The sequence below is a fragment of the Lolium perenne genome, chromosome 2, assembly GCF_019359855.2.
Source record: "Lolium perenne isolate Kyuss_39 chromosome 2, Kyuss_2.0, whole genome shotgun sequence".
NCBI lineage: Eukaryota > Viridiplantae > Streptophyta > Magnoliopsida > Poales > Poaceae > Lolium > Lolium perenne.
This window is the reverse complement of record NC_067245.2, coordinates 63,342,792-63,358,075: the sequence shown is the minus strand read 5'-3', so window position 1 is coordinate 63,358,075 and position 15,284 is coordinate 63,342,792. Positions and strand designations below refer to the sequence as shown.

The 15,284-nt window shown below is 43.8% G+C and overlaps 1 protein-coding gene across 1 annotated transcript; it reads right to left on the bottom strand.

Annotated features, from left to right (window-relative positions):
* Nucleotides 1–4,647: 4,647 nt before the first annotated feature.
* On the bottom strand, nt 4,648–8,133 carry LOC127332793 (probable WRKY transcription factor 3). The gene is made up of 4 exons (XM_051359133.2): nt 7,770–8,133; nt 5,905–6,620; nt 5,682–5,798; nt 4,648–5,270 (listed from the first exon to the last, which is right to left on the bottom strand). Exons 1-4 carry the CDS (start codon nt 7,956–7,958, stop codon nt 5,012–5,014), a joined length of 1,281 nt encoding a protein of 426 aa, XP_051215093.1. The 5' UTR covers nt 7,959–8,133; the 3' UTR covers nt 4,648–5,011.
* Nucleotides 8,134–15,284: the final 7,151 nt, after the last annotated feature.

Genomic DNA, 15,284 nt, shown 5'->3' with positions numbered 1-15,284 from the left:
CAGTTACACTGTTGCTGATAAAAATGAATATGCACTACTCTATACCCAAGTATTTCAGTTATACTCTATTTATCTATGCACATGCCTCGGCTTGAGATCTTATTATGATAGAGTGGTGCTGTATTTCAATGAAGACATCAAGATACAAGTACTGTTGGTAGTGGTGGTATCTCACTTTGGATGATCTAATCATCCAGAGATAGTATGGCTTTTTGTGAGGATGAAATAGCTTTTATCTACTGCATGTATGTTGTATTGTTAACTGAAGAAGTTCAGTTCTACTACTGTTAAATCCATGTTGAGCTCAAATATGCTATAAAAGCAAGTCATGGTTGGTACTTGTGTTGCTTGGCAATAACATGATGCTTGTTGGCTGGTGGCATATAAATGGTTAATTTGATTATGGCTCTTCTTGGAGATTACTTGGTTGGCCCCGGAGCATTTCCTGGACCCCAAGCAATTCTCTGAAGCTTGTTAAATGATGGCTGCTTGAATAAGATCTAGTTGCTGGTTAGCAACTAAGAGATGATTTTGGTATTGTTGGATTTTACTGGTGGATCTTGCTGTCCCCTTTTCCTAGCCATGACTGATAAGAACAGATTTATACTTGCTTTTTGGCCTAGCCAGTGATGCAAAGGCTGAGGCAAAAATACTGGATAAGAACAGATGCTTTTATGTGGCTTTTTATTTCTCAGTGATGATATTGGCATAGCACTTCTATGCCAATCTGAGAGAAATCCATCTCTCCATCCTCTTAGGTAAAAACCTAGTCGAAGGATAGCGAGATGGTTTATTTTGGATACTCCCCTAATCCCCCTGGTGTGACTATGCCAACTAAGAACACATGATATGCAGATTTGTTGCCTAATAACCTGCAGCTGTAGAACATCTTGATCTTCTGGTCTATTGATCAACCTGCTTCTTGTGGATGGCCTCCTCCTCCTCCTAGCTTCTTGATCTGCTTCCTCCTATTCTGGTTCCTAAGTTCTATTTATTGTTCTTCTTTGAGCTGATGGAGAATAAAAGGAATTCTTGCTGTTCTATAGCTGCTGATGCCATTCCATTGCGGTTAAGATCAAATAGTTTGGCTGGCTGTGGCTGTGTTGTTTATATAGTGCGGGGATGTTGGTTGTGGGAGTGACAACACACATGTGCATGGTTGTGTGAGCTGCTTTCAGGTGGCCCCTCTCTCCATGTGTAGGTAGTCAAATTGGCTTTCCTTGCCTCATGTGCAAGTCATTGCTCAACCTTGTACTTATCCTATTCGGTCTATCTTTGGTACTGTTAAATGAAAATACTCCTGTTGGCTGCGGTTTCTATATGGCTTTAGTTAATGGCCATTTTACTTAACTAAGTGTGGATTTAAATTCAATCCTGCTTATGTACAGGTGGTTATTAACTAATGGCTTAGGATCATACTGACTTTTCCATGTCAGTAATGACCCATTAAAACAACTTTGTGGTGCCTCACAGATTCTAGCTAGATTAGAGGGAAAATATATTTGCCTATATTTAGTGGAGCATCATGTGTTGCCTTGTCCCTCAGAGATGGATCATCTAATGATGCCTTGCGTCCCTGGTTACCTTCTTGATCACTGGTTTTCGATGATAATGCCTCGTTGATGCCGAATTCTGATTTACTCCCTCTAATCACCATTTGGGAATTAGGACAAGTTCCTAATTCCCATTTAGCTAGTTTCCAATATTAACATTGCCTCACCAAAAGTGAGGCAAACATTTTAACATTAACACAAACAATTCCTTTCTGTCTTTGTTATTGGTTTTGCAGGTACACAAGAATAAGAAGATGTGGGATAGTTTAGGTTTTCTTGTTATTTCTTTGTACTCTTCTTTTTCTTTTGTAACTTGTAAATAATTGTATTGTAATAAGTTTTAAATTGCTTATTTGTTATGAATTCTCAATTGTGTTTGCTCTTACTTTTTGTATTGAAATACTTGTTTAAATTTTCATAAATTTTGTCATAATACTTATGTGAATTATTATTTATAATATCCGATCCTCATTACTAATTAATTTTACTTTGTATTTTATACAATAGTTTAGATTTCAAATTCTTATTTGAATGTCTGTCTTTCATATTTGAACTTGAATTCAAATTGTTTCCCCCCAAAACACATGAATTCACAAAGGTCATGTCGAAATTTGTCGCACTCACATCGATGTCTAACTCAATTCTACCGATGCAAGAGAAACCTCGATCACTTTGATAGTTTTAAACGAAAGCGCGAAAATTCCCCGGATTTTCTATGCATGAATGCAATGCACACAACTGTTTCCTCTATTTTTGTAACCCCATTACCTGGGATATTACAGCCTAAATCCAAATTTAAACTTTGCGAAAAAATTTGAAATAAATCATGCATGTTCACAACACATATTAAGATAATCTCTATAAATTTCAGATCAAAATTCGAAACATACATCGGGAAACAAAAAAGAGAAACTCAGATATGAATAGTCTCAGAGAAACTCAGATTTGAATTCGAGAACTATTCATGACAGATTTCTCTTTTTTGTTTCTCGACGTATGTTTCGAATTTTGATCTGAAAATTTTAGGGGTTGTCTTAATATGTGCTGTGAACATGCATGATTTTTTTTAGATTTTTTCGCAAAGTTTAAATTTAGGTTTAGGCCGCATGTCACACGGTGACATGCAAAAGGTGCATGTCACCTGATCTCACTCCACGACGACCGCTGAAGACTGTTGGGAACACTGCCTTCAGGAGTGCAAGGGAGGTAAGGAGGTATGCACCCCAAAGTGCAATGTTTTTTGCAAGAACACGGCTGTGGCGCTTCGGTACATTGAAGCTTCTAACCAGAAATTGTTGGAGGGCGCAAATGCCCCGCCCGAAAAGCTCCTTGCGATCGAGAAAGAATCCAACGAGCTATTAGAAATTGCCAAAAAGTACAGCGAAGCTGCTGGCCCCCGGCCGTGAGTGGCAGCCCTTCACTGCATGGGCGCCGTCGATGCGTTGTTCCTGCATATGCTTTGTTTATTTAAATCATTACTATGGCATTTCATAGTTATTTTTTGTTTCTTTGATTTGTCATTATCGTGATGAATAATGTCTTTTGTTTTATCACAATATAATCTTGATCCTGGGACCCTGTTTCTCTTTTTGGACTACCGACGCTCCAAATATGTAATTGTTCTCTATTTATTTGGATGTACGATAATAAAGGTTTTTGGTACGGAGGTGTTCTCTTTTTCAGTAATGCACGCCTATGTTCTTGTTTGATCAGCATTCGAGAGGATTGGGTCGTTGTGGCATGCTAATTTTAGAGTTTTCAAAAGTTCTGAGGGATCTCCAAAACATTAAATGTGTAAATCTTGTTGAAGTTAAACTCTGAAAAGACATTTCTTAACATTCCATAATTCTTGAGTGCGGAAATATTCGAAACCTTGTGTAATCAATGATAAGTGACTAACAAGTGATAACGAAGAAGTGTTTCATTTCTAGCCTTGGAAGTTGGATGGATGGTATATATCTATTTTGTATAACTGAAATCATGTATGATTAGACTAACCCCTGGTGAAAGTTGAATTTTAAAAAGCGTACCCGCTTTGTATGTACTCCAACTTTTTTTCCTTCATGCTGATTCAGTTGGTTTGCAAACCCCCGTTTTAATTTTCTGCTTTATCCTGGCACATGGTGAAAAAAAAGTACTAGAAACTGAAGACGGCGAGAATGCATAGTGTGCATGCGCTTGCTCTCTCTTTCTTTACTGTTCGTGTGGGCACTCGTAGTTTCCTTGGCTCTTTTCTGCTTGTCTGACGTGGTTCAGAACATTCAGAAACGACTGGACTCGACTCGACGGTGCGTGTCTCCAAAAGCGTGAGCAGCTAGCCGCTGCGTGCACAGTTGCACTGCATGATTTATGTTGTTTCAGCTGTACCGGAAGAGAGGGCGGAAGAAAAGGGAAATGGGAGAAATGATGCAAAAATTAACTGGTCCGTCCAAAACATTCAGTATCAAGAACGTGGTGGTTCACTGAACTTGGGTGAAGCGAAGATGAGAGTTCCGTCCAAAAATAACTGTCTAAACTTGTGACACTTATTTTTGGATGTAGGTAGTATGTGTTATATTTGGCTGCTCTGTACTTGGCTTTGAAGGCCAGAAACTCAGGTGAACTGAACACGAGAGTGGTATCAACAGACAAGTAGACAACAGGTGATCAATATTCATTGGGTCGCGCTCAGATGTATCACAACGAACCTGCTGGAAATGCTGGAATAATAGATATAGGAAAATTCCATGGAGAACAATACAGATCCTCCAAAAATCTCTGAATAATGTAACTACTGCTGGTCTGCTGGGATTGGAGGAACGGCTGAGACAACCATAGTACGGTTCAGGATGGCAAGATTTCTCATGGATGTGGAAGATGTTGGCAGAGCAAGAAGCAAGATGCCCTGCTTTCCTTTTTTTTTCCTTCATGTGCCAGGATAAAGCAGAAAATATACAATTAAAAAGATGTCACTGAAATGTTAAGTAACTTCTGATATGCTTTTCTTTTGTGGGTCAACTTGTACTTACAGTTGGGTTTACAGTTAACACACAACCATTGCCTTCTGCTCCTGGAACTGAAGCAGGCATCATGTAAGATGAACATATACGATAAGTGCATCTAAAATGAAATCATGCTGATTAGACTGGAAGGTTTTAAAATGCAGTCATGTAAGATTGTCTGACAATGTACAATCACCATGTTTTGCAGTTACAACTTGTGTGTATCCTTTTGAAATAGCACTTGCAGCAAACAATTTAAGAGTAACAACTGGAGTCGCGAATTTACAATAGTTGCAGCAGACAGAACATGCGCAACAATGGTGCATAACGGAGCATGCAAAGGTCTTGGAAGCACACAGAGATGATAACAGGATCTTGTAATGACTGAGAACCAATAGCAGAAGAACCAATTGAATTGTGGTTCATTGATTTGTTAACCACTGGTTTAGGCGTTGAAGCATGTAAAAACACATTAAGCTAGAAAGCAAGATGGTTTAGAGTGATCGTTCCATAGTTTCTTTTTTCAGAGCTACTGCAGAAGTTAGCAGGTGTTTGGTCTGTATAAGTCTCCTCTGTGCAGTATGGTTGACTTGCAGCTTGGACTCTGTTCCTCGACGCAGGCACATCATGGATATGCTTCCCTTCATATGTAGTTATCACAGCATGCGGTTCCTGGGAAGATCTCTCAATGTGTTTCTTTACATCACAGCCTTGGAATGTACACTTGTAATAGCTCCTACATGGCACAAACAGAGAACCCAACTCAGGTTCATGAAATTCAGGTCTCAAAAACACTATGGGGTATGATATTTCAATCTGGAGAAATGGTGTGTACCAGATGAGTTTTAAAAATAGCAGAAGATACATCATCAAACATGCAATTGATAAGATTGTTCATCACCTGATCACTAAACTTAAGGAATGGAAAAGAAGAAACTATGTTCTTTTTCTAGCTAACTATGTATGTAATAGTCAAATGTAAACTCAAACAAATCAGGGCCACTACATATTCGTCTCAGAACATCAGCCGGATACCATTATTCATATCAATTAAGAAATATAAAAACTATAAACCAAGGCATGCATTTGTCGCCACATAATTCCGTAGGTAATTCTAATATAAAGCGGTAAATAGTTAAGAGCTTACCTTGGGTGAGGATTTCCCCGCACAACCTTTTGTCCATACTTGCGCCACCTGTAGCCGTCGTCCAACAGATCGACATCACTCGTCGTACTCACGATGATCTTTTGACCTGGTGCATTCCTGCCTCATGAAAATAGCAACAGTAAGCTTAAAGGTGCTAATTAAGAAGTATGAATGAACTTAGAAAGTTCCAAGCAAGGAAGTTATATGTGGCAGTAGCAAATACCTTTCATTTGCATTGGCATCACCAACAATTCCATCAACAGCTCCTATTTCATCATCACCTTCTTCCCGGTTATCACCAGAACCAGAGAATTGCTCATCTCCCTCTTCTTTTGTTGGCAATGAAGGATCTCCCATGGTGCCAATGGATGTTATAGGTTTTCCATAATAGCCTTGACAGTCAAATTGTGATCTACTTGAAGCATCCTCAGTGTCATTGAAACAATCTAACTCGTTCAGTAAACTGCCACAAACTTTGAACCTCTTCGAGGGACGTTCATGACAGTGCTGACCTCTGTAAACAATTTTAATAATCCGGCCATCTAAAGAGTGCTCCACATTTTTCCTGACCGGACAGTTGAGGGTGCATTTGTAGTAGCTCCTCGGGTACTTACCACCCTTGACTGCCTTCTGTCCATACTTGCGCCAATTGTATCCGTCATCAGCAGGCCTATCCAGAGTGATGGATGAACCTTGGAGAGCTTGTAAAACTCCAGCCGATCCAGTGTTGATACTATCTGCATGTGACGGCAGAGTCGGCACGATTACGGAAGAACTGACATGCTGAGATGCCAGCTTTGGAGTTGCCAACGGGAAAGAAGATCCATCCGCTCGACCGAGTATGCCGTGCTCAGAAAGTTGCTGCTGCAACTCTGCCTTTTGAGCAACTTGTGCTGCTAGCCGTGCAAGGTCTTGTTCATGGAACACATCAAAGTTGTCCTGCATAAGAAGGAGAAGAAGATATTACATACCGGCTTCATTAAAACATAGCACAACGATTAGCTAGTAACAGAAACCACGCATCTACGATGTCGTATCAAAAATATAAACTTTGACGTAAAGGAATAAAGGCAAGCATCAGAACCGTGAGCCATGATTTCTACCATTACTAATTGAAACATTCGGGGGGCTCCTTTGCGCTTTAAAAAAGAGCACATTCTGAGAGGTCAGGGGGTAACGCTGGCCGGCTGAGATACTGATGCCCTCATGCTGGGATGCTCTCTCCTAAATCGACCCCAAACGAACTTTGATGTAAAGGAATCAAGGACAAGCATTGGGGTGATTTCTACCATCACTAAGTGATGAACCAATCAGGCTCCTTAACACTCCCTATATCAAGGAACGGAGGGAGTAAAACTTTCTAAATGGAGGAAGAAGAAGAAGAAGAAGAAGAGGAAGAAGGTGCCATCCTGAGAGGCCAAGCGGTAGTGCCGAGAAACTGATGCGCCGTGCTTAAATGTTGTAACTAAACTAAATCGATCCCAAACCTACTCCACCGTCGCAAGAACAGCACCTCTACGTCGGGTTCTTGGAATTATCGACCTGGCCGGCGCTGCTTGTCGACGGCGATGGTGCTCGTCTACTTTGGCCTGTTGGCATATACTATATCTGATTTTGTGCAAGTGCAAGGACAAGGAGAAATGCTGAAGCAGAGCATGGGTAGCTGTCAGCGGAAACAGAATGCGCACATGGAGCTGGGTGCCGGGAGGGAGGATCTCAGTCGGTTATCAATGTGGTGGGAGTACCGTGCACGGACCCCGCGCGCGCTTAATTTTGAGGAACGTGGAATGCAGGCGATTCGTCGCGGGCGGGCCAAGCTGGTCCCCCCGCGCGCGGTTGGGGTGTCCAAGGACAATCTTGGTTTGGAGCTGTACGCCGCAGATTAACCAAATCCGCGGCCTGAAATAGCAAGCGCGGGGGGTAACTGGATATGCAGAAAACAGACGGGAATGGGAATCCGCGCTGTTCATGCGATTCCCGGTACGCGGAGCTACAGGGACGACTGATTGATTGATTGATTGGCCGAAGAATAAGTACAGCGGCGCGAGCGAGAGCAGGTGTGGGGGAGGGGCTGAGATGGATGGGCACCTGCGGCGGGTACCCGAGGAGCGGCGGAGGGGACGGGAGCTGCGCGAGGGAGCCCCCGAAGAAGCCCAGCGCCGCTGCGGCCGGCGGCGGGTGGTCGTCCGAGAAGAGGGCGTCGAGCTGGGCGGGGGGCGGGGCCCAGAGGCCGCCGGCGTCGCCGATGCCGATGCCTGGCCACGGGCCGGTCGCCATGAGGGGCAAGTGGAATGGAGGAAGGTGGAGGTTTTCTTTCCGGTGCGAGATTGCGAGGTGCGAGCGGTGCCGTACGTGTGGTCTGTCCCGTCGCGAGAGAGAGAGAGAGAGAGAGAGGAGTTTATTACTCCAGCTCGCTCTCTCGCTCGGAGTGCGTGCGTGCGTGCGAGTGGGAGGAGGGGAGTGCCAACAAAAATCGCAAGGACGCCGGATGATTGGCTGCCCGCCTGCTGATCCAGTGGAGGAAGCTCCCCAACTCGTCAGTCGCTCCCACCACCCGGAAACGGAAGCCAAACGCCGAAACCTGGATATTTTCCGAAACTGCAACGGAGATATTTCTCGCGTCTCCCTCAAAATGGAAGCCAGCCACACTAGCAATAACAAAACCAGCAGCCGATATTTTTTTTTTTTTTTTTTTTTTTGAACGGGGAGAGGCCCGAAGGCCCTGGAAGCTATATTACTTGGCGATACCAAATACAAAGAGGACTTGAAGAAATATAGACATAACAACCTGGTCCTCAGCATATGCAAACAAGACCCTAAACAAAATAAAGAAAAAGCAATCGGGTCCTTCGCCTCCGCCATAGCTCAGGTACGGTTTCGAAGCATGGCCACCGCCGATGACACCGGGGACAACACCACTTGGGCCGAAGGCAGTGTGCTGCGCCATGCCGAAACCAAAGATCCTCCAACATGGCACTCTGACCTGGAGGAAGAAGAAGCTGTAGTGCCAGCTGCACATCACAGCGCGGAGTGGCCTCCATTGGCCAAGGATCACATCGGCGAACATGGCCTCCGTGGATGAACTCCGCAGTCGAGCTAAACGATCAGTCCCCAGAGCTCCAGACCCCGTCACAAGAAGCCACCTTCCATAATCCCCCTCGCCACCACGGCCGGCCGGAGAAGGAAAGACAACAAAAGCAACAAGGAACCAGAGCTCACAACCACCACAGATCAAACCCCACCAACGCCAAGCAACAGCCTCCAGAACGCCACAACCTCTTCTCCCCTCGCCACCTCGGCCGGCCGGAGAAAGAGGCATCAGCACCTTCAAGAAGCAGAGCTCACCGCAGCTCCCCTGCTGCAGACCCGGCGCATGGCAACCAGCAGCACCAAATCCTCCCTCTTCTCTATCACCACGACCAGAAGAGAGAGCCTTCAGGCGTTGACCACCAGCAAGAAGCCTGCAAGAGACCAAGGCCTTATTCTCGGAGGCTTCAGCAGCAGCTTCCATCGTCGCATGTGGCTCCGACCATAGGAGCTCCACCACGAGAAAGCCCAGCGCCGGCCAACACCGAGTTCGGCCTGAGAAACTCGGCATAGCGCCAAAGCACGGCATACAGCCGACAAGCAAAACCAAACCTAGTACTACTACTAAGTACGAGCTCTCCGGCGTCACCTCCTAGCCATCTCCAGCCGGCCTCACCGGCAAGGAGGGCATCGGAGCGACCCGGCTCACCGGGGTCGACTCTCAAGAACGCCTTTCCTTGTGGATGAGGATAAGGACGGCCTTTCGTTCGTCTGTAGGTGGGTTATTTTTTCACATATTTGACAAGCTACGGAATACGAGATGTGCATAGATATTTGTCACTCTAAGGTTCTCAGAGCATCTCCTAAGTTGGGCACTGTCGTGACGGTTGGCTCCCTCGCCGTCTTTTTAGCCGCTTCGCCAACGCGTCCCAGAATGCGCCGGCAAATCCGCCCCTCCTCCGCGCACATAAGGTGTTCGGCAGTTCGTCTGGTAGGCGCGACATGTCGCTGTTCATTGCCTCCTCTGCCGCGGATGAATTTTAACCAGTTTTTTTTGTTGCTTCGGACATGGATAGCGATGACGAGATGGTTATCCAAATGATGGAGGGCGAGCAAGCCTTCGACAACGACCTTCGAAAGCATTTGTCGATAATCGCGTCCCACCAAAACGTGTTTGACACCGACGCGGAGAAGAGGAAGAGGCCGTGCCGCGAAGGTTCAAAGGCGGGAAGAAAGAAGTCGAAGCCACGGCAGAGGATGGAGGTGCAAACCATGCTGCACAACGACTACTTCGCAAAAGAGGCAACATGGGCCGACAATTTTGGCGTCGGTATAGGATGAGAAGGGTTTGTTCATGAATATCCTCCACGGCGTTCGAGAGTTTGACCCCTACATCAAGCTAAAGCACGACGAGGTTGGCACGGTCGGGTTCTCGTAGATTAAGAAGTGCACCGCCGCCATGAGGATGCTTGCATACGGAGCACCTGCCGATACATAGGATGACTACATACGCTTGAGTGAGTCTACTGCCATTGAGTGCGTGTATAAGTTTTGTCGAGCTGTGGTGGGAAAGTTTGGCAAGTACTACTTGAGAGGGCCAACTGAAAAGAGACCGCAAGGTTCATGGCCCAAAATGCAGCGAGAGGATTCCCTGACATGCTTGGAAGCATCGATTGTATGCACTGCTCATGGAAGAACTGCCCGTTTGCTTGGCAAGGTATATACAAAGGGCGTCATGGATATTGCAGTGTGGTGCTTGAAGCTATGACAGATTATGACCTATGGATTTGGCTTGTTTTCTTTTGCATAACGGGATCACACAATGACATCAACGCATTGCAACGGTCTCCGATGTTTAGCAAACTAGTGGAAGGTCATGCTCCACCATGCAACTATGAGATCAACGGCCACCAATATACCAAAGGATATTATGTAGTCGATAGTATATATCCAAAATGGGCGAATTTTGTAAAAACAATCCCGGGGCCATCTGCTTTGAGATAGGAGGCTTGCAGGAAGGGTGTTGAGCGGGCATTTGGTGTGCTTCAAGCTTAATTTTCTATTGTCCGGTACCCTGCTCTAAGCTGGCCTCACGACCAAATATGGGAGGTGATGACCGCAAGAATTGGGTCAGGACACATGTTGGTCCCTATGAGTGTCAGAGCCCTCTTGCGGAGGTTGATCATGAGGTGCCTTCAGATTTTGTTGATTTCCTTGCCATGCATGCAGAGATTCGTGACAACAATGTTCACGAGTAACTTCAACCTGATCTCGATGGGCATCTGTGGAGGGTGATGTCTACGCACGCTTCTATTCCTGTAGACAGTGTTGGGCCTCCAAGAGCAGAGGTTTGTAGAACAGCAGCAAGTTTTCCCTTAAGTGGATCACCCAAGGTTTATCGAACTCAGGGAGGAAGAGGTCAAAGATATCCCTCTCAAGCAACCCTGCAATCACGATACAAGAAGTCTCTTGTGTCCCCAACACACCTAATACACTTGTCAGATGTATAGGCGCACTAGTTCGGCGAAGAGATAGTGAAATACAGGTGGTATGAATGTATATGAGCAGTAGCAACGGCGCCAGAAAAGTGCTTGCTGGCGTGTAGTAAGTAAAGATGCAGCAGAACAGTAAACAAGCGATGATTGCAGTATTTGGAAACAAGGCCTAGGGATCATACTTTCACTAGTGGACACTCTCAACATTGATCACATAATAAAACCACTCTACACTCTCTTGTTGGATGATGAACACCACTATTTGTGTAGGGCTACAAGAGCACCTCAATGCCGGAGTTAACAAGCTCCACAACATTCGATATTCATATTTAATTAACCTTAGAGTGCATGATAGATCAACACAATTATACCAAGTACTAACATAGCATGCACACTGTCACCTTCATACTATGAAAGGAGGAATAGATCACATCAATACCATCATAGTAATAGTTAACATCATAATCTACAAGAGATCACAATCATAAACTACGCCAAGTACTACATGATGCACACACTGTCACCATTACATCATGGAGGAGGAATAGAGTACTTTAATAACATCACTAGAGTAGCACATAGATGAATAGTGATACAAAACTCATCATATGAATCTCAATCATGTAAGGCAGCTCATGAGATCATTGTATTGAAGTACATAGGAGAGAGATTAACCACATAGCTACCGGTACAGCCCTTAGCCTCGATGGAGAACTACTCCCTTCTCATGGGAGACAGCGGCGTTGATGAAGATGGTGGTGGTGTTGATGGAGATGCTTTCCGGGGGCACTTCCCTGTCCCGGCAGCGTGCCGTAACAGAGACTCCTGTCCCCAGATCTTGGCTTCGCGATGGCGGCGGCTCTGGAAGGTTTCTCGTACCGTGGCTTATTCGTATCGAAGATTTAGGTCACCAGGGCTTAAATAGGCGGAGAATCGGAGTCTGAAGGGGTCTGGGGCCACCAGACAACAGGCCGGCACGCCCCCCCTCTATGGCCGCGCCGCCTTACTGTGTGGGGCCCACAGGGCCCCCCTCTGGTCCCCCTCGGGTGTTCTGGAAGCTTCGTGGAATTATAAGATGCTGGGCGTTGATTTCGTCCAATTCCGAGAATATTTCCTTACTAGGATTTCTGAAACCAAAAAACAGCAGAAAACAGCAACTAGCACTTCGGCATCTCGTCAATAGGTTAGTTCTGGAAAACGCATCAAAACGATATAAAGTGTGAACAAAACATGTAGGTATTTTCATAAAACAAACATGGAACATAAGAAATTATCGATACGTTGGAGACGTATCAGCATCCCCAAGCTTAGTTCCTACTCGTCCCGAGTAGGTAAACGATAACAAAGATAATTTCTGAAGTGACATGCTACCAACATAATCTTAATCATACTATTGCAAAGTATATGAGATGAATGCAGCGATTCAAAGAAATGGTAAAGATAATGATTAAACAATTGAATCATATAGCAAAGACTTTTCATGAATAGTACTTTCAAGACAAGCATCAATAAGTCTTGCGTAAGAGCTAACTCATAAAGCAATAGATTCTAAATAAAGGCATTGAAGCAACACAAAGGAAGATTAAGTTTCAGCGGTTGCTTTCAACTTGTAACATGTATATCTCATGGATATTGTCAACATAAAGTAATATGATGAATGCAAATATGCAAGCATGTAAGAATCAATGCACAGTTAACACAAGTGTTTGCTTCTAAGATGGAAGGAAGTAGGTAAACTGACTCAACATAAAAGTAGAAGAATAGCCCTTCGCAGAGGGAAGCAGGGATAAATCATGTGCTAGAGCTTTTCAAGTTTTAAAATCATATAGAGAGCATAAAAGTAAAATTTTGAGAGGTGTTTATTGTTGTCAACGAATGGTAGTGGGCACTCTAACTCCCTTGCCAAGCAGACTTTCAAAGAGCGGCTCCCATGAAGGACGTTATCTCTAGCAGCAAGGTAGATCATCCCTCTTCTCTTTTGTTTACACATGTACTTTAGTTTTATTTATGGATGACACTCCTCCCAACATTTGCTTACACAAGCCATGGCTAACCGAATCCTCGGGTGCCTTCCAACAATCTCATACCATGGAGGAGTGTCTATTTGCAAAATTAAGTTGCTTACTGATGAATCAGAGCAAAACATGTGAAGAGAATTATTAATGAAGTTAATTAATTGGGGGCTGGGAACCCCATTGCCAGCTCTTTTTGCAAAATTATTGGATAAGCGGATGAAGCCACTAGTCCATTGGTGAAAGTTGCCCAACAAGATTGAAAGATAAAACACCACATACTTCCTCATGAGCTATGAAACATTGACACAAATTAAGAAGCATTTTGAATTGTTTAAAGGTAGCACACGAAGTATTTACTTGGAATGGCAGAAAATACCATGTAGTAGGTAGGTATGGTGGACACAAATGGCACAGTTTTTGGCTCAAGGATTTTGGATGCACGAGAAGTATTCCCTCTCAATACAAGGCTTAGGCTAGCAAGGTTATTTGAAGCAAACACAAGTATGAACCGGTACAACAAAACTTACATAAGAACATATTGCAAGCATTATAAGACTCTACACTGTCTTCCTTGTTGTTCAAACCCTTATCAGAAAATATCTAGACTCTAGAGAGACCAATCATGCAAACCAAATTTTAACAAGCTCTATGTAGTTCTTCATTAATAGGTGCAAAGTACATGATGCAAGAGCTTAAACATGATCTATATGAGCACAACAATTGCCAAGTATCAAATTATTCAAGACATTATACCAATTACCACATGTAGCATTTTATGTTTCCAACCATATAACAATGAACGAAGCAGTTTCAACCTTCGCCATGAACATTAAAAGCTAAGAACACATGTGTTCATATGAACCAGCGGAGCGTGTCTCTCTCCCACACAAGCATGCATTTATTCAAACAAAACAAAAATAAAAACAAACAGACGCTCCAAGTAAAGTACATAAGATGTGACCGAATAAAAATATAGTTTCAAGAGAAGTGACCTGATAAGTTGTTGATGAAGAAGGGGATGCCTGAAGGAGATATGCCCAAGAGGCAATAATAAAAGTGGTTATTATATATCTTTATGTTTATGATAAATGTTTATATGTCATGCTATAATTGTATTAACCGAAACATTAGTACATGTGTGATATGTAGACAACAAAGAGTCCCTAGTATGCCTCTTAACTAGCTTGTTGATTAATGGATGATTAGTTTCATAATCATGAACATTGGATGTTATTAATAACAAGGTTATGTCATTGTATGAATGATGTGATGGACACACCCAATTAAGCGTAGCATAAGATCACGTCATTAAGTTATTTGCTATAAGCTTTCGATACATAGTTACCTAGTCCTTATGACCATGAGATCATGTAAATCACTTATGCCGGAAAGGTACTTTGATTACACCAAACGCCACTGCGTAAATGGGTGGTTATAAAGGTGGGATTAAGTATCCGGAAAGTATGAGTTGAGGCATATGGATCAACAGTGGGATTTGTCCATCCCGATGACGGATAGATATACTCTGGGCCCTCTCGGTGGAATGTCGTCTAATGTCTTGCAAGCATATGAATAAGTTCATAAGAGACCACATACCACGGTACGAGTAAAGAGTACTTGTCAGGAGACGAGGTTGAACAAGGTATAGAGTGATACCGATGATCAAACCTCGGACAAGTAAAATATCGCGTGACAAAGGGAATTGGTATCGTATGTGAATGGTTCATTCGATCACTGAAGTCATCGTTGAATATGTGGGAGCCATTATGGATCTCCAGATCCCGCTATTGGTTATTGGTCGGAGTGAGTACTCAACCATGTCCGCATAGTTCGCGAACCGTAGGGTGACACACTTAAGGTTTGATGTTGAAATGGTAGAACCTGAATATGGAATGGAGTTCGAATATTTGTTCGGAGTCCCGGATGAGATCCCGGACATCACGAGGAGTTCCGGAATGGTCCGGAGAATAAGATTCATATATAGGAAGTCATATTCCAAGTTTGAAAATGATCTGGTGCATTATGGCAGGTTCTAGAAGGTTCTAGAAAAGTCCGGAAGAAATCAC

Coding starts and splice junctions, on each gene's coding strand:
- LOC127332793 (XM_051359133.2), bottom strand. CDS start 7,958: ATGGCGACCGGCCCGTGGCCAGGCATCGGCATCGGCGACGCCGGCGGC. Junction 5,799..5,904: donor GATGCCAATGCAAATGAAAG/GTATTTGCTACT, acceptor TTCATGAGGCAG/GAATGCACCAGGTCAAAAGA. Junction 5,271..5,681: donor CGGGGAAATCCTCACCCAAG/GTAAGCTCTTAA, acceptor TGTGCCATGTAG/GAGCTATTACAAGTGTACAT.